Source organism: Coregonus clupeaformis, unplaced genomic scaffold, assembly GCF_020615455.1.
Source record: "Coregonus clupeaformis isolate EN_2021a unplaced genomic scaffold, ASM2061545v1 scaf0908, whole genome shotgun sequence".
NCBI classification, from domain to species: Eukaryota; Metazoa; Chordata; class Actinopteri; order Salmoniformes; family Salmonidae; genus Coregonus; species Coregonus clupeaformis.
In genome coordinates this window covers 154,718-178,014 of record NW_025534362.1, presented here as the reverse complement: position 1 = coordinate 178,014, position 23,297 = coordinate 154,718, and the positions used below count along the sequence as shown (strand labels likewise).

The window sequence follows — 23,297 nt, the reverse complement described above, 5'->3', positions numbered from 1 at the left end:
CTAAAAAGTTAGCAGTTATAACAATAGTAAGATAAACAATATATGCCCAGGACTATATTGAGGGACAGACTGTTGAAATGCCCAGTTGATTATGTAAACAGTCTTGTAGAACTCTGGCATTGATGGTCCATCTGAGGGTGAGTCATTGATATGAATGCTCAGAGTAAAAGATCTGTGAACTCACCTGTGATGGCCCACGTCTACCACAACCTTTCCTGTTGTGTTTGTAAGCACCACAGCATTTTAGGCAGCCATTGTTCAAAATGTGTTCATACATACAGTACAATGGGAGGGCGTGTGGAAGGAACAGGGGAGAACCAGGAGTTTGATCTCTGACTTCTATTTAGGACTGGGATCCCTCTGTGGGCCGGCCTTTTCAGAATATCTCTCGATTCTCTTTTAAACATGCTAGAAACATAAAGGACAGCCTAGTAAGAGCAGATGAATATGTTCCCCCTCAGCATTTCCTACCCACCCTCCCCTCAAATCATTGTGAGAACTGTAATGTGATGACCAAGGGGGATTTCTTTCTTCACCCTCATACTGGAAATAAAATGTATGTCCTGGGTAGAATTTCCTGTAAAACAAAATGTGTGGTATATTTCCTGATGTGCCCATGTGGCTATTATTATGTTGGAAAGAGAAATGTGAAAGTTGAAAGAGCAACTCCCCTGCAGTGTTGCCAACAAATTTTCAGGGGAAGTTGTTAGAGGCAGGTCAATTTGTTGCTAAAAGACGTTGTGATGTCATTGTGTGATGACATCATTACATTTTACATTTTAGTCATTTAGCAGACGCTCTTATCCAGAGCGACTTACAGTTAGTGAGTGCATACATTTTTCGTTATAACATAAAACCGCGTCATTACGTAGAATACACAATAACGTTACTCAAATTGACTGGCAGCTCGGCGACAAATATGATTTGACATTTGTTCGTTTAGATTTGTTTGTTTATTATCACATATTTGTATTTGTACAAGTAATATAAACACAACACATTTTATATGATCAGATATTTTTATTTTTAAACACAACACATTGAATTATTGAACAATTACACATTACACATTATTGAAGAATTACATTTGATTTATTTTCTTAACTAGTAAACCTACACATTCTGAACAATTATAGTCTCAAGCAGTGTATTTGTTGTTAGTTAACATGCTACCTGACTGATCAACAATTATAGGTACAAGCTAATAACAAGGTATATATGATATCTTATTGAACAAGCAACTTAACTCAAATAATGATGTGTGCGCTAGGCATCTCTCTCCAGCTCTCTCCGGGTTGTTGTGCTGCTTGGCTGGCCTGCTGCTGCCTGTGCACGAGCTGAGCGCCTGCTGCTGACGTCACTCACAATGCACTTTTGCAGCCAGCCACGTGTGTTATGACTGAGTGTGTGACAGAGAAAATCGTTTTAGTGTCATATAGAGGGAAAATGTGTGCATTTTAGTGTTTGAGTCACTTTTCAAAAGTTGCTAAAAGTTCCAAAAAAGTTGTTAAAAGTAGCGAAATTTGTTGCTAGGTGCTGTTTGATTTTTTTTTTGCCAGGGTAGTCTGAAAAGTTGCTAAATCTAGCAACAAAATAGCTAAGTTGGCATCACTGGGCCCTACCCCATTACATGAGAACGGGGTATCTGCCGCTGCCTCCTCCTCCTCCAGGACACTTCTACTTTGGATAGAGTTGATCAATCTGTTGATTGTGGCCTGTGGAATGTTGTCCCATTCCTCTTCAGTGGCTGTGTGAAGTTGCTGTATATTGGCGGGAACTGGAACAAGCTGTGGTACACGTCGATCCAGCCCTCCCAAACATGCTCAATGGGTGACATGTCTGGTGAGTATGCAGGACAGGAAGAACTGGGATATTTTCAGCCTCCAGGAATTGTGTACAGATCCTTGCGACATTGGGCCCTGCATTATCATACTGAAACATGACGTGATGTCGGCAGGACAATGGGCCTCAGGATCTTGTCATGGTATCTCTGTGCATTACATTTTCCATTGATAAAATGCAATTTTTTTCCTTTTCCGTAGCTTATGCCTGCCCATACCACTAACATGGGGTACTCTGTTCATGTCATTGACATCAGCAAACCACTCGCCCACACACCACCATACACTTGGTCTGCAGTTGTGAGGGTGGTTGGGCATACTGCCAAATTCACAAAAACAAAGTTGGAGGCGGCTTATGGTATAGAAATTACCATTAAATTATCTGGCAACAGCTCTGGTGGACATTCCTGCAGTCAGCATGCCAGTTGCATGCTCCCTCAAAACTTGAGACATCTGTGGCATTGTCTGTGGTAGAAAAAGCACCCAATTGTCATACTTGAGTAAAAGTAAAGATACCTTAATAGAAAATGACTCAAGTAAAACTGAAAGTCACCCAGTACAATACTACTTGAGTAAAAGTCTATAAGTATTTGGTTTTAAATATACTTAATTATCAAAAGTAAATGTAATTGTTAAAATATACTTCACTATCAAAAGTAAAAGTAAACGTATTAATCATTTCAAATTCCTTATTAAATAAACCAGATGATACCATTTTTTATTTTAAATTGTATTTATGGATAGCTGTCACGATCGTTATGAGAAGCGGACCAAGGCGCAGCGTGGTAAGCGTACATCTTTATTAATTAACGTACTTAACACACACGAACAAAACAACAAACGATACGTGAAGTCCTAGGTTATACACCAAAACAAACCTTACGGAACAAGATCCCACAATAAACAGTGCTAAACAGCTGCCTCTGATTGGGAACCACCCTGGCCAACATAGAAATCGACGAACTAGATCAACAACATAGAAAATACAACATAGACACTACACACCCTGGCTCAACATTTAAGAGTCCCCAGAGCCAGGGCGTGACAATAGCCAGGGGCACACTCCAACACTCAGATATCATTTACAAACTAAACGTGTTTAGTGAGTCCGCCAGATCAGAGGCAGTAGGGATGACCAGGGATGTTCCGTTGATAATTGCGTAATTTGACAATTTTTCTGTCCTAAGCATTCAAAATTTAACGAGTACTTTTGGGTGTCAGGGAAAATGTATGGAGTAAAAAGTATATATTTTTCTTTCGGAATGTAGTCGAGTAAAAGTTGTTAAAAATATAAATTGTAAAGTACAGATACCCCAAAAAATGACTTAAGTAGTACTTTAAAGTATTTTTACTTAAGTATTTTACACCACTGGGCATTGTGTTGTGTGACAAAACTTCACATTTTAGAGTGTCTCCCTTATGGGGTATCTCATATATCCCAGCTTTACATAGGGTGGTAGATAGGCTTACCCTGGTGTAACGTTTTGATAACAATGTAAATCTCTCTAGGACAAGGTGACTTTGATCAATATATTCGCCTGCATTTACCCCGCAACTTAAAAAAACGGCCCCTTTTCTAAAAATAACATTTCATGAAATAACTCTAAAAGTGTAAACTGTAGCAATTTATTTCCCTTTATAGCTTATTAGCCTAAGCATGACCTTCATCCATGCTGGAATACCCATCCACGACCCATTTTCAATGCCCTGGCTGAGGGAAGGAGGTTCTCACCCAAGATTTGACGGTACATGGCCCCGTCCATCGTCCCTTTGATGCAGTGAAGTTGTCCTGTCCCCTTAGCAGAAAAACACCCCCAAAGCATAATGTTTCCACCTCCATGTTTGACGGTGGGGATGGTGTTCTTGGGGTCATAGGCAGCATTCCTCCACCTCCAAACACGGCGAGTTGAGTTGATGCCAAAGAGCTCCATTTTGGTCTCATCTGACCACAACACTTTCACCCAGTTCTCCTCTGAATCATTCAGATGTTCATTGGCAAACTTCAGACGGCCCTGTATATGTGCTTTCTTGAGCAGGGGGACCTTGCGGGCGCTGCAGGATTTCAGTCCTTCACGGCGTAGTGTGTTACCAAATGTTTTCTTGGTGACTATGGTCCCAGCTGCCTTGAGATCATTGACAATATCCTCCCGTGTAGTTCTGGGCTGATTCCTCACCGTTCTCATGATCATTATAACTCCACGAGGTGAGATCTTGCATGGAGCCCAAGAGCCCCAGGCCGAGGGAGATTGACAGTTATTTTGTGTTTCTTCCATTTGCGAATAATCGCACCAACTGTTGTCACCTTCTCTCCAAGCTGCTTGCCGATGGTCTTGTAGCCAATTCCAGCCTTGTGTAGGTCTACAATATTGTCCCTGACATCCTTGGGGAGCTCTCTGGTCTTGGCCATGGTGGAGAGTTTGGAATCTGATTGATTGATTGCTTCTGTGGACAGGTGTCTTTTATACAGGTAACAAGCTGAGATTAGGAGCACTCCCTTTAAGAGTGTGCTCCTAATCTCAGCTCGTTACCTGTATAAAAGACACCTGGGAGCCAGAAGTCTTTCTGATTGAGAGGGGGTCAAATACTTATTTCCCAATTTAAATCATTTTTGACATGCGTTTTTCTGGATTTATTTTGTTATTCTGTCTCTCACTGTTCAAATAAACCTACCGTTAAAATTAGACTGATCAATTCTTTGTCAGTGGGCAAACGTACAAAATCAGCAGGGGATCAAATACTTTTTTCCCTCACTGTATGTTTGTGAAAGTGATGAGTATTGACTTTTCTCAATGTTAAAACAGAGCATAGGAATTGTAGTTTACACAGAGCCAAATGTGGACGAATGTAATGGCTGAAAACCCTACATACGGAGAAGGGATTTTGAGAGCTACTGCACTGAAGTCCGTTAATGGGCATATAGCAGCTATTTCTCAATGCTTGAAATGCATATAATATTAACTTGAGCACCCCCAGAAAACATTCACAAATTACAAACTCATAAATCCATTTTTATAATACTGTAATATTGTTCTAAAAGTTGGGTTTGAGGTTCTCCAAATCAAATACTAAAATGTATAGTCCAACTTGGTTCGCACCAGTTTACCATGGACTGTAGGCTACAGCAGGCTCACCATTTACGATCTTGCTTTAGGGCCTTTCCGGCCGTCTTCGTGGTTATATGCAGAAAGCATAAATTGTACAATTGTAAGCTAATAAATACTTTTCCAAGAGAGAACTCATGAATATTTATGCAATAAGGCCCGAGGAGGTATGTTATGGTCAATATACCACGGCTAAGGGCTGTTAGGCACGATGCACTGCCTGAGTCGCCTAATTGCTATTATAAACTGGTTACCAACATATGTAGAACAGTAAAAAATATATATATATATTTAGTCATACCTGTGGTGTACGTCTGATATACCACGGCTTTCAGCCAATCAGCATTCAGGGCTCGAACAACCCCGACCACACAATGTATATTTACTACAGTAAAATAATATACTGCACCAACTACATAAATATCTGATAGGGGGCATTATCTTCTACGTGGACTTTAAACGAACATCAGAATGGAGGACGCCATTTTAACAGCTCGTAAGATTATACATGTTTACACAAAACCAATAACATGAAAAACGAACACACACTGTTTTACATTAAAGGCCATACCCTGTTCAAAGGCACTTCAATATTTTCTTGCCGGTTCACCCTCTGAATGGCACACATACACAACCCATGTCTCAATTGTCTCAAGGCTTAAAAATCCTTATTTAACCTGTCTCTTCCCCTTCATCTACACTGATATAAAGTGGATTCAACAGGTAACATCAACAAGGCATCATAGCATTCACCTGGTCAGTCTGTCATGGAAAGAGCAGGTGTTCCTAATGTTTTGTACATTCAGTGTATATTTTAGTTGACGCATGTCATGTCTGATATACATGAATAAAAGTGTTATTCACCCTGGACATGAGACATGATTTCTGAACTTTTGAATTATAAGCTCTAAGTGTTGTCTTGGTTGATAAAGTCTGCATGTTGTTTAAGTTACCGTGGTAAAAATGTGAAGACCAATATGCTATGAAAAAGTTATTTTGCATTTAGTCATCCCCCAAATGTGACCATTGAAAGCCTTGACCGTTGCATCCTTCCTCAGGGAACGGCCTGCTGGCATCAGGGTGGCATGTTTTTTGATATGCTGCTCTGGAGTTCCATGGCCAAGCAGACACACTTGGGGACAGGGGGAAGAACACATTTTTATTCAAGTCTGAGAGACTTTTAGAGGGAGAGAGCATGAGTTCTGAAGTACAATAAACCCAACCAGGGACCCTGAATTATCTGCTATATCACACAGACAGCACTAGTGAAGACCTTGATTATCTGCTATATCACACAGACAGCACTAGTGAAGACCTTGATTATCTGCTATATCACACAGACAGCACTAGTGAAGACCTTGATTATCTGCTATATCACACAGACAGCACTAGTGAAGACCTTGATTATCTGCTATATCACACAGACAGCACTAGTGAAGACCTTGATTATCTGCTATATCACACAGACAGCACTAGTGAAGGCCTTGATTATCTGCTATATCACACAGACAGCACTAGTGAAGACCTTGATTATCTGCTATATCACACAGACAGCACTAGTGAAGACCTGATTATCTGCTATATCACACAGACAGCACTAGTGAAGACCTTGATTATCTGCTATATCACACAGACAGCACTAGTGAAGACCTTGATTATCTGCTATATCACACAGACAGCACTAGTGAAGGCCTTGATTATCTGCTATATCACACAGACAGCACTAGTGAAGACCTTGATTATCTGCTATATCACACAGACAGCACTAGTGAAGACCTTGATTATCTGCTATATCACACAGACAGCACTAGTGAAGACCTTGATTATCTGCTATATCACACAGACAGTACTAGTGAAGACCTTGATTATCTGCTATATCACACAGACAGCACTAGTGAAGACCTTGATTATCTGCTATATCACACAGACAGCACTAGTGAAGACCTTGATTATCTGCTATATCACACAGACAGCACTAGTGAAGACCTTGATTATCTGCTATATCACACAGACAGCACTAGTGAAGACCTTGATTATCTGCTATATCACACAGACAGCACTAGTGAAGACCTTGATTATCTGCTATATCACACAGACAGCACTAGTGAAGACCTTGATTATCTGCTATATCACACAGACAGCACTAGTGAAGACCTTGATTATCTGCTATATCACACAGACAGCACTAGTGAAGACCTTGATTATCTGCTATATCACACAGACAGTACTAGTGAAGACCTTGATTATCTGCTATATCACACAGACAGCACTAGTGAAGACCTTGATTATCTGCTATATCACACAGACAGCACTAGTGAAGACCTTGATTATCTGCTATATCACACAGACAGCACTAGTGAAGACCTTGATTATCTGCTATATCACACAGACAGCACTAGTGAAGGCCTTGATTATCTGCTATATCACACAGACAGCACTAGTGAAGACCTTGATTATCTGCTATATCACACAGACAGCACAAGTGAAGACCTGGATTATCTGCTATATCACACAGACAGCACTAGTGAAGACCTTGATTATCTGCTATATCACACAGACAGCACTAGTGAAGGCCTTGATTATCTGCTATATCACACAGACAGCACTAGTGAAGACCTTGATTATCTGCTATATCACACAGACAGCACTAGTGAAGACCTTGATTATCTGCTATATCACACAGACAGCACTAGTGAAGACCTTGATTATCTGCTATATCACACAGACAGCACTAGTGAAGACCTTGATTATCTGCTATATCACACAGACAGCACTAGTGAAGACCTTGATTATCTGCTATATCACACAGACAGCACTAGTGAAGACCTTGATTATCTGCTATATCACACAGACAGTACTAGTGAAGACCTTGATTATCTGCTATATCACACAGACAGCACTAGTGAAGGCCTTGATTATCTGCTATATCACACAGACAGTACTAGTGAAGACCTTGATTATCTGCTATATCACACAGACAGTACTAGTGAAGACCTTGATTATCTGCTATATCACACAGACAGCACTAGTGAAGACCTTGATTATCTGCTATATCACACAGACAGCACTAGTGAAGACCTTGATTATCTGCTATATCACACAGACAGCACTAGTGAAGACCTTGATTATCTGCTATATCACACAGACAGCACTAGTGAAGGCCTTGATTATCTGCTATATCACACAGACAGCACTAGTGAAGACCTTGATTATCTGCTATATCACACAGACAGCACTAGTGAAGACCTTGATTATCTGCTATATCACACAGACAGCACTAGTGAAGACCTTGATTATCTGCTATATCACACAGACAGCACTAGTGAAGACCTTGATTATCTGCTATATCACACAGACAGCACTAGTGAAGACCTTGATTATCTGCTATATCACACAGACAGCACTAGTGAAGACCTTGATTATCTGCTATATCACACAGACAGCACTAGTGAAGACCTTGATTATCTGCTATATCACACAGACAGCACTAGTGAAGACCTTGATTATCTGCTATATCACACAGACAGCACTAGTGAAGACCTTGATTATCTGCTATATCACACAGACAGCACTAGTGAAGACCTTGATTATCTGCTATATCACACAGACAGCACTAGTGAAGACCTTGATTATCTGCTATATCACACAGACAGCACTAGTGAAGACCTTGATTATCTGCTATATCACACAGACAGCACTAGTGAAGACCTTGATTATCTGCTATATCACACAGACAGCACTAGTGAAGGCCTTGATTATCTGCTATATCACACAGACAGCACTAGTGAAGACCTGATTATCTGCTATATCACACAGACAGCACTAGTGAAGGCCTTGATTATCTGCTATATCACACAGACAGCACTAGTGAAGACCTTGATTATCTGCTAAATCACACAGACAGCACTAGTGAAGACCTTGATTATCTGCTATATCACACAGACAGCACTAGTGAAGACCTTGATTATCTGCTATATCACACAGACAGCACTAGTGAAGTTGCATCAGTATACTATTACAAATGGAGCCTACTTCTCTGTGCTCTGGAGAGATGGCAGGTAATTGGTCAGAAGGCTCTGGAGCAGAGGTGTAGTCCAGGGTATACGCTGGTATACGGCGTATACCTACTTATTTTTCAGTCAGCATTGCGTATACCCACTTCTAAATCCCCCCTGATGCGCATCATTCAGTAATATCTGTGAGTCAGATTGCCTATTTTCTTCCTCGGGGATAGTGAAGCCATGACCCACCCTCCTCTGCCTCTAATTGGCTGGTACTCGCTGCTTTCACTGATTAGATTGGTTAACTTTAGGCATGAGGACTGATGAGCCAATCAGAGGCAGAGTAGGGCGGGTCATGCCGAGGAAAATATCGCTAATACCTCAGGTGCCAGTGAAAAAAAAAAAAAAAACTCAGGTGCCGGTGCCACTTGACTACGATAACGGCAGCAGACCAAACAACGGATGAAGAAAGGACACAAGCGGCGGTGTGCCACCCCAGTTGATGGAAGACATCATTCTGAGGTAAATTTTAAGGTGGTTTCCAAATGAATCATTATTTTAAACTACTGGCAAATTGCCAGTGACTGCACATTTAGAGGAGAAGAGATGTTGCCGCCAATAGTTAGTGCGAGTCGGCTAACGTTATGAAGCTAGCTACGTAGATTGGGATAATGTGGGGAAACCGGGGCATTGTTGGTTTTCAGTAAGTGTTTAATCAACCCAGTTCATAAGAATTTCATACCAGACTGATGAAACTGATTATCTCAATGTTTATGAAGCTTGTTTATTATTGTAAAGGTCTAAATTATAACGTTAGCCAAGTTACTAAGCCCTAAATTATAACATTAGCCAAGTTACTTAGCCCTAACTAACCTATATGATCTAGTTTAATTGCATAGTAGCTAAGCTGGTAGTTGATTTTTAAGTAAGTTAAAACACAAGAATGGGGACAAATAGTTTAAGATTCAGCCTAAAACAATATTGAGGTCTAATCAGGCTGTCTTATTTTGTATAGGGACAGGTAACCATGAAAAGGAAGGGAGATATTGCAGACTTTTTTTGTAAAGAGGCACAAATCAGGCCCAGATCAGGCCCAGGCAGACCCCACCCCTAAAACCAGCAGCCCTGGCAGCTCTCAACCGGGAGCTAGCCAGGCAAGTCAGTGTGAGCATAGAGAAGGATCCAGTCTACCACCACCAGGTCAGAACACACAGGCAGTAAATTGCATCTCCAGTTTATTGAAAAGTGAAGCCTCACACTGTAACAAAAGGTGATTTTGACAGATTAAGCCTCATTTTGAATTTCTGTGTGATGTTATTTATTTTATTGCCCTTCTATTTATTTTGTCTGTATCCATGTTTGTTTTTTACAATGCTACTGTTATATAACATTTTGTGTTAAATTTGTTGTTTTTTTGTTAAATAAACTCTCCCAAGTATTTCACTCACTAATCTCCTGTATGCTTCAGCTTCACTTGCTGAAAATATTTCCACTTGGTTATGCAGATTGTTAATGTAAAGAGGGGGACCCATGTCTTGCTGATGACTATTGTGATCACAGTAGTGTGTGTGTGTGTGTGTGTGTGTGTGTGTAAGTGTGTGAGAGAGAGAGAGACAGGGAGATGCATAATTAGTTTTGTTGTTGTCTGTAGACATCAATAATGACTGGCCAGACCTGTGGAGTGCTAAACAAACAGAAGACTTCAAATCCAAGAACCCCTGGTTGGGATCCAAAAACAAAAAATTGGGTAAGTTTAGGTAGATTGCTAGTTTGGGTAACTTCTGAAACAGTGGGCACAGATAACTTTGTGTGTGTGTGTGTGTGTGTGTGTGTGTGTGTGTAAAGGACCATGCACACGTACAGCTGTGGATACAGGAGTAGTTACATTGTTTGTTTATGCTTCGCAGGATGTCTGGTCTGTAGCAGTGTGAACTCCATTGGGATCGACAAGGAGCAAGGACAAGGTGTATCGCTCTCAAGAGAATGGATGAACTTTGAAATTCAAGTGTCTGGCCAGGGAAGTAGAACAACAAGTTTGTCAATCTTGAGAAATAAGGTGAGGAAACATGCGTTGTCCAAGGCCCACACTCAGGCTGTGAAGGTGGCAGAGCAACAGAAAGAAGCTGCCATTGAGAATGCAGTGGAGACTATGACTGAGTCCTACATGAAGGAAACTGAAGCTGTGTTTCGAACAGCCTACCATCTGGCCAAAAAGAACCGACCCTTTTCTGACCATGAGAGCCTCATTGAGCTGCAGGAACTGAATGGTGTAAAAATGGGCTCAATACTTCATTCACGTTACAGTGCAACACAAATAATACAACATGTTGCTAGTGAGATGCAGAGCAAAATCATCAGTAGCATTATAGCATCATCCAGTAAGTTAGCTGTCCTAATTGACGAGGCATCTTCTTTAAGTCACAAAGCTGTCATGACAGTTTCTATTAAAGCATCAATTCAAGAAGAAAGCCCTGAGTTCATATTCCTGGAACTTGTTGAACTGGAAAATCAGAGAGCAGATGGCATATTACAGGCGTTACTCACCTGTTTAACTAATGCTGGCTTTACAGAAGAGTGGCTTCATGAAAACTGGGTAACATTTGTATCTGATGGAGCCAGTGTCATGCTAGGAAAGAAGTCAGGAGTAGCAACCAGACTGACTTTGAGATTCCCAAAGCTTTTTGTATGGCACTGCATGAACCATAGACTTGAACTTGCTGTGTCAGATGCAGTTGATGAGGTAAACTCTGTCAATCACTTTAAAACTTTTATCCAGAAGCTATACTCTCTGTATAGTGTGTCAAACAAAAATGAACGTGAACTTGTTAATGCAGCAGCTGAAGTAGGCTCACAACTTCTTCGCATTGGCAGAATCTTGGATGTACGCTGGGTGGCCAGTAGCTTTCGGACTGTTCGTGCTGTTTGGACATCCCTGGGAGCTCTTGTGCAGCACTTTAAAAATGCTTGCAGTGATGAGATGAGGTCCACCAAAGAGAGGCAGATGTACAGAGGTTTGTTAGACCGTGTTCAAAGTCCAGAATTCATTTGTGACCTTGGCCTCATGTACGACACTCTCCATGAACTAAGTCTCCTGTCACAGGAGCTTCAGTCTCGTTCTATAACGCTCCTCAGAGCAGAGCATCTGCTGAAACGCTCAATCAGAGTGATCCAGTCATTCAAAGAGAGTCCAGGTGAGAAATATAGTGAGGCTTTAGAAGCAAAACAGACTGGGGAGTATCGGTCTATAGCCCTGAAAACAAATGCAAAGCTGAAGTCTATCAATCCAGGCCAGTTCTTACAAAGCCTTGTGAACAATCTGGAGAAACGCTTGTCTTTTGAAGATGAGACCATCATGGACCTCAGCATCCTTGATCAGAGTAAGTGGCCATCAAAGCCCAGCATCCGCCATGGTGAAGAACAAGTTAAGCGACTGTGCAAGCGATTTAACTTGTGCACAGACCAAGCACTGAATGGGATGCGGGACCTACTGGAAGAGCCCAGTAGTGAGCCCAAGGACCTAAAACCACTTATGAACTGTATGAAAACATTCCCTGTCGGTACAGCAGAGTGTGAGAGGAATTTTAGCCTTATGAACAATATAAGCTCAGACAAGAGGGCTGTCCTTCTGATCTCAAACATATCAAACTTGATGATGATTAATATCAACGGCCCACCAACTTCCAAGTTTGATCCTAGAAAATATACAAGGACCTGGTTGAAGAGCCATCGTGCTGCCTCTTCGGTGCGTTCTAGACAGTGCAGTGTGAAAGCTCCTGCAGAAAGCAAATTTGTCTGGAATATACTGTAGTATGAGCAAAGGTCAGAAACCCAGTGCTGGGTTGAGAGAGTATATCACTGTTGATGTGTTGTTAATGCATATATTTTTGTTAATTGTTAACTAAATATTGTTGTAACATATTTTGTTGAATGATTTACCGGTAAATGAACATGTTCAAAACAAAGCATATAGCAATATGAACAAGGATGCATTGTCACCTTCAGATTTGAAGTATTTTATTTAAATAAATGTGCAAAAATAATCGAAACACCATTTCCTGTTTGCCTCATGATAAATACATTTTACATTCATCCAGGCTGCTCTTGTGACCAGTAGTAACTACAAACTGCTCCTAATCAAGTCATGATCATTTTATAATAGTGTGCAAGTAGAAATTACATATTTTTGGGTAAACTAAATCATAGTCTTACATGTCACTGTTTCTAAAACAGGGCTTTTTTCTGGACTACTTAAAAAAAAAAAAGGTGAATACTGAGAGTATACCCACTTCTCCAGGGACCACTACACCACTGCTCTGGAGGTCCTTGGAATGTTCTGTCTCTAGCACCTGGAGAGGGATGGATAGAAGTACTGAGTGTGCTTGAAAGAAAGCAAGAGAGTTAACCTGTAATAAGTATTACATTGTTGATTATTGAGGACTATAAGGGGGCCTTTAAATCAGACGCAGCAACTCAATGTGAGGAGTGTTGGGGGAGTTCTATCTTCATGTCTGTAATGTCCCCTCTTACTGGGTCAGTTCATTTTGCATGGCTCGGTGCCGCAGATTGGTGGAGATTTCACATAAGGACCAATGGAATGGTCTAACATACTAGCCCACTCTCTCTGACCCCCAAGCCCTCACCCGTGACCTCCCATTGGCCCAGGGCCTCCTGTCTAACCCTCTAATCACAGTTTCTCTGACAGGAAGTTACTCCAGTATTAAGGTTTATGGTGCATAGGGCTTCTCCACTCCTTATGAGATGACAAACCTGCATGGATTAGCAAAAGAAAACATGGCACCTGTATTTAGACAATTGTAGTCAAGACAGCCACAGTTTACACAGGAGTGTCCAGGTTCCAGCACTCTACTAACACTTCACTCAACTAATTGTGGTCTAAATGGAAGACCATGATTAGTTGAATGAGATGTTTGTGCTAGGCAGGAATAAAAACGTGCCCACAGTTCAGTCTCCTGGGACTAGGGTTGCAAAAATCCACCAACTTTCCCATAATCCCCAGGTTTTCCAGAAATCCTGTTTGAAGATTCCAGATTTACTGTTTATTCCCTCCTGATTCAGGAAACCTTCCAACCGGGTTTTCTGGAAAACAAGGGAATTTGGGGAAAGTTACCAGATTTTTGCAACTACCTGGGACAGAAATCACCAACGTCTGTATTATAGAACGAGCTCCCTAAGGAAAAATGAGATGACAATTCTGCATGATATAGACAATAACATGTGTGGATCTACATGTAATTGCCAAAATAAAGTAAACACCAACATAGTGTCTTTAATAGGGCGTTGAGCCACCATGAGGCAGAATAGTTTCAATGCACCTTGGCATAGATTATACAAGTGTCTGAACTCTATTGGAGGGAAGCGACACCACTCTTCCTCAAGAAATTCCATCCTTTGGTGTTTTGTTGATGGTAGTGTTAAATGCTGTGTCAGGAGCCGCTCCAGAATCTCCCATAAGTGTTCAATTTGGTTGCGATATGGTGACTGTGACGGCCATGGCATATGGTTTGTATAGTTTTCATCAAACGATTCAGGCACTCATGCCCTGTGGATGGGGGCATTGTCATCATATGGGGGCCAAAAAAATGGCCTGCCCAGCATTTTGTATGCATGACCCTAAGCATGATACGATGTTAATTGCTTAATTAACTCAGGAACCACACCTGTGTAGAAGCACCTGCTTTCAATATACTTCGTATCCCTCATTTACTCAAGTGTTTAAATAGTTTTGCCCCTTTTTCTCCCCAATTTCTTGATGTCCAATTGCGATCCAATTACGATCTTTTCTCATCGCTGCACCTCCCCAATGGGCTCGGGACAGGCGAAGGTCGAGTCATTCGTCCTCCGAAACATGACCTGCCAAACAGCGCTTCATAATGCCCATAACCCGGAAGCCAGCCATACCAATGTGTCGGAGGAAACACTGTTCAACTGACGACTGAAGTCAGCCTGCAGGCGCCCAGCCCGCCACAAGGAGTTGCAAGAGTGTGATGAGCCAAGTAAAGCTCCCCTGGGACAAACCCTACCCTAACCCGGATGTCGCTGGGCCAATTGTGTGCCGCCCTATGGGACTCCTGGTCACGGCTGGTTGTGACACAGCCTGGGATCGAACCCGCATCTGAAGTTACGCCTCAAGCACTGCGATGCAGTGCCTTAGACCGCTGCGCCACTCAGGAGACCCTAGTTACCTGTATTTTTATCTAACATGTGTGCCTTCCTGAATAAACTCCAGAATAAACCTGATGAACAGGGAGATTTTCCTGATGCTCGGGTCACTGAAGTTCTACATCTGTCTGGGTGTTATGTGCTTACGTCTTTAAAATATGACTAGAACATATATTGTTTATTTCTAGAAATATATCCCTAGATACATTGATGAACTCAGTTGATAGTGGGAGTTAGCTATCTAGATAGCTATTCCCCAGCAGTTTCAACCTAGCTAGCTACCTAATGGCCTTTTTATAATCTTTATAGATAATACAAATATATGAAGTTTCCCCTCGCATCTAGAGCTACCTAATATACCAAGCCAGTTGATAGTACAGTAGCTAGGATGAATGCAATGTCTGACATTAGTAGCTATATGGGTGACATTAGCTAACCTTAGATAATTGAGTGATGAAATCCGAAGAATGACATCACATCAGAAAAAGGTTTATAGCTAAACAGGAATTAAAGAGTCTACCAATACATATATCCACTGGCAAATCTTTACATAAATGATGTCATCAAAAACATGCTGAATTAGCTAGCTAGCTAGTCCCTTGCTGGGAGTCTACCATGTTGCAATGTGGCTACTGGCTAGGTACCTAACTGGTGATGTAATCATCATGTTGTATGGGTACTGCCTTCTATTTAGCCAATCAATGACATTATAAGAAAAAATACAGTAGTTGCATGGTAAGAAATGGACGAGAAAAAACACAGCTCAATCAAAACCATCTAACCTATAGCGCTTTAGACACACCCACTCCTTTCCACACGCCCACTACTTTCCTTTAGACACACCCACTCCTTTCCACACGCCCACTACTTTCCTTTAGACACACCCACTCCTTTCCACACGCCCACTACTTTCCTTTAGACACACCCACTCCTTTCCAGACGCCCACTACTTTCCTTTAGACAAACCCACTCCTTTCCACACGCCCACTACTTTCCTTTAGACACACCCACTCCTTTCCAGACACCTACTACTTTCCTTTAGACACACCCACTCCTTTCCACACGCCCACTACTTTCCTTTAGACACACCCACTCCTTTCCAGACGCCCACTACTTTCCTTTAGACACACCCACTCCTTTCCACACGCCCACTACTTTCCTTTAGACACACCCACTCCTTTCCACACGCCCACTACTTTCCTTTAGACACACCCACTCCTTTCCACACGCCCACTACTTTCCTTTAGACACACCCACTCCTTTCCACACGCCCACTACTTTCCTTTAGACACACCCACTCCTTTCCACACGCCCACTACTTTCCTTTAGACACACCCACTCCTTTCCACACACCCACTACTTTCCTTTAGACACACCCACTCCTTTCCACACGCCCACTACTTTCCTTTAGACACACCCACTCCTTTCCACACGCCCACTACTTTCCTTTAGACACACACATTTAGTTTGTAAATGATGTCTGAGTGTTAGAGTGTGCCCCTGGCTGTCCATAAATACAATAAAAAAAAAAAAATGGTGTCGTCTGGTTTACATAATATAAGAAATTTGAAACGATTTCTGCATTTACTTTTACTTTTGATACTTAAGTATATTTAAAACCAAATACTTTTAGACTTTTACTCAAGTAGTATTTTACTGGGTGACTTTCACTTTCACTTGAGTCATTTTCAATTAAGGTATCTTTACTTTTACTCAAGTATGACAATTGGGTGCTTTTTCTACCACTGACAATGCCACAGATGTCTCAAGTTTTGAGGGTGCATGCAACTGGCATGATGACTGCAGGAATGTCCACCAGAGCTGTTGCCAGATAATTTAATGGTAATTTCTCTACCATAAGCCACCTCCAACTTTGTTTTAGAGAATTTGGCAGTATGCCCAACCACCCTCACAACTGCAGACCAAGTGTATGGTGGTGTGTCGGCGAGCGGTTTGCTGATGTCAATGTCATGAACAGAGTACCCTGTGTTCATGTCAGGGTTATGGTATGGGCAGGCATACGTGTACCACAGCTTGTTCCAGTTCCCACCAATATACAGCAACTTCGCACAGCCACTGAAGAGGAATGGGACAACATTCCACAGGCCACAATCAACAGATTGATCAACTCTATCCAAAGTAGAAGTGTCACAGAGGAGGAGGAGGCAGCGGCAGATACCCCATTCTCATGTAATGGGGTAGGGCCCAGTGATGCCAACTTAGCTATTTTGTTGCTAGATTTAGCAACTTTTCAGACTACCCTGGCAACTTTTTTTTCAAACAGCACCTAGCAACAAATTTAGCTACTTTTAAAAACTTATTTGGAACTTTTAGCAACTTTTGAAAAGTGACTCAAACACTAAAATGCACACATTTTACCTCTAAATGACACTAAAACGATTTTATCTGTCACACACTCAGTCACAACACACATGGCTGGCTGCAAAAGTGCATTGTGAGTGACGTCAGCAGCAGGCGCTCAGCTCGTGCACAGGCAGCAGCAGGCCAGCCAAGCAGCACAACAACCTGGAGAGAGCTGGAGAGAGATGCCTAGCGCACACATCATTATTTGAGTTAAGTTGCTTGTTCAATAAGATAGCATATATACCTTGTTATTAGCTTGTACCTATAATTGTTGATCAGTTAGGTAGCATGTTTACTAACTACCAATACACTACTAGTTAATAAGAATATAAATCAAATGTAATTGTTCAATAATGTGTAATGTGTAATTGTTCAATAATTCAATGTGTTGTGTTTATAAATAAAAATATCTGATCATATAAATGTTATGTGTTTATATTACTTTCACAAATACAAATATGTGATAATAAACAAACAAATCTAAACTAACAAATGTCAAATTAAATTTGTAGCGGAGATGGCCAGTCAATTTGATTAACGTTATTGTGTATTCTATGCAATGATGCAGTTTTACGTTATTACGTAATGACTTCATCACGCAAAGACATCACAACGTTATTGAGCATCTTTTAGCAATAAATCGACCTGCCTCTAGCAACTTCTCCTGAAAATGAGTTGGCAACACTGGTAGGGCCGTCCCAAGGATCCCGAAATGCACGGACCGTTGCACAGTAGTAGTGGGGGAACAGGAAGTTCCGGCAGGCGCGCCCATCCAATGTTCTTCACAATAAAGAAAGCGCCAGAACTGTGCAGTCAAGAAGGTAACCTTTGTGTCCGTTTCTATTTATTACTACAGGTATGTAATAGCACGATTAAACTTTCTAATGTCGAAAGAACATGTCATACCATGCTAGTTAACACATCCGTTAAGGTATTATCACGTTTGGTAAAGGTTTGATGTGTTATTTTTGTGTCAAACCGAGTAAGTGAAAGAACGTGATAAAAACTATTTTACAAGTCACATAGCTAGAGATTTTGGGTTTGTCTGAGTGAATGTACATAATTTTCTCATTTTAGTTTAATAAATAATCAGTTTATTTGATATTTCTGAGTTCGTTTAGCATATTATTGCTTTTGTGTAAAATTCCCATGCTGGTAAAATGGCGGCTACTCTCGGTCAGCGTCAACAGACTTCAGTGAGGACAGTGCGGGTGCATCAGATAGAAACAATTTCATGGTCGCACTACTGTTTTGAAGCTGAATGTAATGATTATCAGTTTTCTACATGTGTACTAATATTCAGACACATTCACTAGTTTCAGTCTTTATCAATAAATGTTGCTATGGTGTGAACAGGAAATACAATTGGTTTTTGATTGAAGTAATACAGTGAAGACAAGGTTTAAGGAAATTAGCACACAGTGCTGTCTAAAACAAACTGTAACCTTGTACTAAATGGATTTTGAGTCATTTATGCATTTATCTACTATAGGTTAGGTATTAGCTCAAAAGTATTGTGGAGCTCCTGCTCCTTAATATAAACAGTACCGGCACCCAAAATGAGTATTGGCACCTATTTCAGTCCAAGTAAAGCACTGAATTAGATAATTGAACAAGAAAAAAGTATATTTTTAGAGAATAAAGATATTGCCAGAACTGTCAACACTAACTTTTGTGTCTGTGCTCTATATTACTACTAGCAGATTCAGATAAGTCTGAGGCCGGTAACATCAACTGTGAGGACAAACCCAGCCTGCCTCTCTCCTTCCACACTGAGTCCAAACCTACAGTCACTGGGTCCTGATTGTGACAGTGGAGCCCAGTTTGCATCGCAATATCCAGAGATGGCATCAGTGAAGCTGGAAGATTGCAGTCAAACACTGGAGCTTAATGTCAACATTAAAGATGAAGAAGAGGAGGAGAAGATTGGGAAATCTGTTTCTCAGGGTAAGAGCAGATTCTATCCAATTAAGTTTGTTGGACATGATTTGGAAAGGCACACACCTGTCTATATACAGTGCATTCGGAAAGTATTCAGACCCCTTGACTTTTTTGAGATTTTGTTACGTTACAGCCTTATTGTAAAATAGATAAAATTGTTTTTTTCCCTCATCAATCTACTCACAATACCCCATAATGATAAAGCCAAAACTGGTTTTTGTTCAATTGTTGCAAAAACAACATCTGAACGATCACATTTCAAAATGTCTTTCTACTCTGCGAGTGTCTAAACCAGGGCTCTTCAATTCCGGTCCTGGAGGGCCGAAACACCTCTGTTTTTCATCCTCTCCTTCTAATCAGGGGCTAATTCAGACCTTGGACACCAGGTGAGTGCAATTAACTACCAAGTAGAAATAAAAAACAGAAGTGTTTCGACCCTCCAGGACCGGAATTGAAGAACCCTGGTCTAAACCATGATCACCTTGATCTCATTCATCTCAGTCTCATTGCAAAGGGTGTTTATTATAATACTTATGTAAACAATATATTTTTGTAGTTTTTAATACATTTGCAAAAATGTCTAAGAACTTATTTTCACTTTTTCATTATGGGGTATTGTGTGTAGATGGATGAGGAATTGTTTTATTTAATTAATTTCAGAAGAAGGCTGTAACATAACAAATTGTGGAAAAAAATCAAGGGGTCTGAATACTTTCCTAATGCACTGTACATATCCAAAAGTGGACCTAGAAGTTTGTCCTTAAATATCTATTGGGAGCCCATCTGGACCTTCCGCTTTACCTCCCTTCATATCGAAAATAGCATCAGATATTTCAACACCATCCAATTCCTTTTCCAGATCCAATTTAGTGTCTTCTGAAGTAGAGGGAAAATCAAGACCTGACTAGTTCAGTTCTCAGGAGATTCAGAGTTGTAAAGTGTGTTGTAGTAGGAAGCAAATGTTTGGTTTATTTCTACAGGATCCATTGATAATTGTCCTTGTAAATTATGAATTGCATTAAAGGCAGAATTTTACTTCTTACTGTGCCAGGCCAGCAATTTACCAGGTTTTTCACCTTGATCATAGAAGGACTGTTTCAGCCTAGTTAAGCTGTTTGCAGCCTTTGAGGTGGGAAGTTCTTCATACTGATCTTTAAGACCAAATCATTCCTTGTTTACTTCTACTGAGTTATCCAAAAATGCTTCCCTCTCCAATTCTCTCATTTTCTGATTTATTAGATTTGAAACTGGTAAAACGTATAATTTGCCCCCAAATATGTGCTTTGAAAGCCTCCCATCTGGTACTCGCTGACGTTTGGTCAGTGTTCAATGTCAAATAGACATCTATATGCACTCCAACGTAATGTAAGAAGTCTGGGTCCTGTAACCATCTGGGATGCAAACGCCATCTAGAGGATCCTTTTACTAGTTTTGTATCCCTATAGAATAATCACACAAGGGAATGGTCATTCAAAACAATAGTATCATATCCACTTCCTGTTACATTGGGAAACAATGAGCAATAAACTAAAAAGTAGTCTACATGAGAATATGATTTAAATGTGAACATGAATTCTCCCTTTTACTCGGGTTCTGAGTCCTCCAAGGTTCACATAGATTTAAGTCCTTAATGAAATGCTGTAATTTCTTTCTACTCTGCGAGTGGGAAGTGTCTGAACCAGAGGAGCGATCTAGATGAAGATCAAGAGTGCAATTAAAGTCCCCTGCCATTAGGACCTTACCAGGAATGGAGGCTATCAATGGAAAATACATTCTCAAAGAATTTGGGATTATCATCATTAGGACCATAAACATTAACCAGATTAATATGCTCATTCAAAAGAGTTCCCTGCATCAAAATGTATCTACCAGCTGTATCAGTTATAATAGGATCCACTTGAAACGGAACAGATTAGTGAATTAAAACCATAACACCATGAGAATGAGAGGAGAAACAGGATGCTACTACTTGCCCTTGCCATCTCCTGCATACTTTAAGTAGCTCATCCTTCAACAAGTGAGTTTCTTGTAGGAACACAATAGATGAATGAAGTTGTTTAAGCCTAGTAATAACCTGTTTTAAGCTTGGATAGTTTACAAACTCCACAGACATTCCACAAAGTACATTTAAGTTTTGCATTTGAAGTCATTTAACCAAAGATGTAAACATGGAATAAGCTATAGCATAAAGGCATATCTAAAATCAGTTTAGTAACCACAAAGACCGCATTAATATTTTGTAGTGAGGAAAATATGTAAAGATCTGTTGAAACAAACATAGATATTTCCTAACAGTAAAACACTGAACCCCATTCCACTGTCTCCCTAACCGAGACAACCAAAGCTTCCTCTCCCACCTCCCCCTAATCGTAGCGTGTAGCCTGGTGGACGACTGATCCATTAAAGAGAGCAGTCTAACCTAAGTGACGCTAAACAAAACAAAGTGTCTCCTGCCTTCTCTCTGCCATTACTTCTCACGAACAAAACAAAATACATATCTTGCAAGATGATATGTGAAATATCACAACAAAAGGCCTCTCTAGCAAGATGAAATGTGAAATATCACGTAGTATTTGTTTGAAAAGTAGCAAAGAATAGCTCCACCTAAAACAGTAACGCTAGTTAGTGAAGCCTGAGACTAACGTTAACGTTACAGTATGGACCGTCCAAAATAGTGGTAGATGATCCACAACACAGGGTCTGCTGCTAGTAGCTACCATTTATTCACTACTAAATGTAAGCCTATGTGAGAAAAAATTTAAAAGAGATCATTGAATATGTGCTACGTTACCCAAAGGCCCTTTGCACATGATGTTAGGCTTGCACCTGAGTGTCAATCATTTTAGTCCAAGGATATGATCAAAAGGCCTCCATCATTCTTAAATGGAAGAAGTTTGGAACCACCAATACTTTTTCTAGATCTGGCCGCCCAGACAAACTAAGCAATCCGGAGAGAAGGGCCTTGGTCAGCAGAAGCCGGTGGTCACTCTGACAGAGCTCCAGAGTTCCTCTGGAGATGGGAGAAACTTCCAGAAGGGCAGCCATCTCTGCAGCACTCCACCAATCAGGCCTTTATGGTAGAGTGGCCAGACGGAAGCCACTCCTCATGAAAAGGCACGACTGCCCGCTGGGAGTTTGCCAAAAGACACCTAAAGGACTCTCAGACCATGAGAAACAAGATTCTCTGGTCTGATGAAACCAAAATGGAACTCTTTGGCCTGAATGCCAAGCGTCACGTCTGGAGGAATCCTGGCACCATCCCAACGGTGAAGCATGGTGGTGGCAGCATCATGCTGTGGGGATGTTTTTCAGTGGCAGGGACTGGGAGACTAGTCAGGATCGAGGGAAAGATGAACGGAGCAAAGTACAGAGAGAACTGAAAATAGCTGTGCGGCGACACTACCCATCTTACCTGACAAGCTTGAGAGGATCTGCAGAGAAACTCCCCAAATACAGGTATGCCAAGCTTGTAGCGTCATACCCAAGAAGACTCGAGGCTGTAATCACTGCCAAAGGAGCTTCAACAAAGTACTGAGTAAAGTCTGAATACAGTTTTTATTTATTATTTTTGCAAAAATGGTGTCATAACACCTAGCGATCAAACAGGGAAATGGTTCCAATCATTTTTCCTTTTTATTAATTTTAGAAACACTTAGAATAATGGCTGTGTTTCGTGTAGGCTTACCCTGGCGTGACTTTTAGCAATATTCGGCTCTATTTCCTCTCAGATTATAAAACTCTAATTATCATCAAAGTAGACATCATGCAAAACAACAAATCACTGCAAGCTCCTGCACGTCATCTCTAGCTGTAACCTTTGATAACAGGTATTGTGTCAATTTAAAACGAATTAACTGTGGTGGCAGGTG

General features: G+C 40.9%; 1 protein-coding gene across 3 annotated transcripts; it reads left to right on the top strand.

The window, feature by feature from the left end:
- The first annotated feature begins 9,015 nt into the window (after positions 1-9,015).
- LOC123485952 (E3 SUMO-protein ligase KIAA1586-like) lies at positions 9,016-12,975 on the top strand. 3 transcript variants are annotated; one of them, XM_045217077.1, is made up of 3 exons: positions 9,016-9,465; positions 10,595-10,690; positions 10,851-12,975. In XM_045217077.1, exon 3 carries the CDS (start codon positions 10,931-10,933, stop codon positions 12,749-12,751), a length of 1,821 nt encoding a protein of 606 aa, XP_045073012.1. In that variant the 5' UTR covers positions 9,016-9,465; positions 10,595-10,690; positions 10,851-10,930; the 3' UTR covers positions 12,752-12,975. The 3 variants fall into 3 exon arrangements, with proteins under 3 accessions (XP_045073012.1, XP_045073014.1, XP_045073013.1); XM_045217079.1 differs by lacking the exon at positions 9,016-9,465 and adding an exon at positions 9,477-10,143; XM_045217078.1 differs by lacking the exon at positions 9,016-9,465 and adding an exon at positions 9,477-10,213.
- Positions 12,976-23,297: the final 10,322 nt, after the last annotated feature.

Coding starts and splice junctions, on each gene's coding strand:
- LOC123485952 (XM_045217077.1), top strand. CDS start 10,931: ATGAACTTTGAAATTCAAGTGTCTGGCCAGGGAAGTAGAACAACAAGT.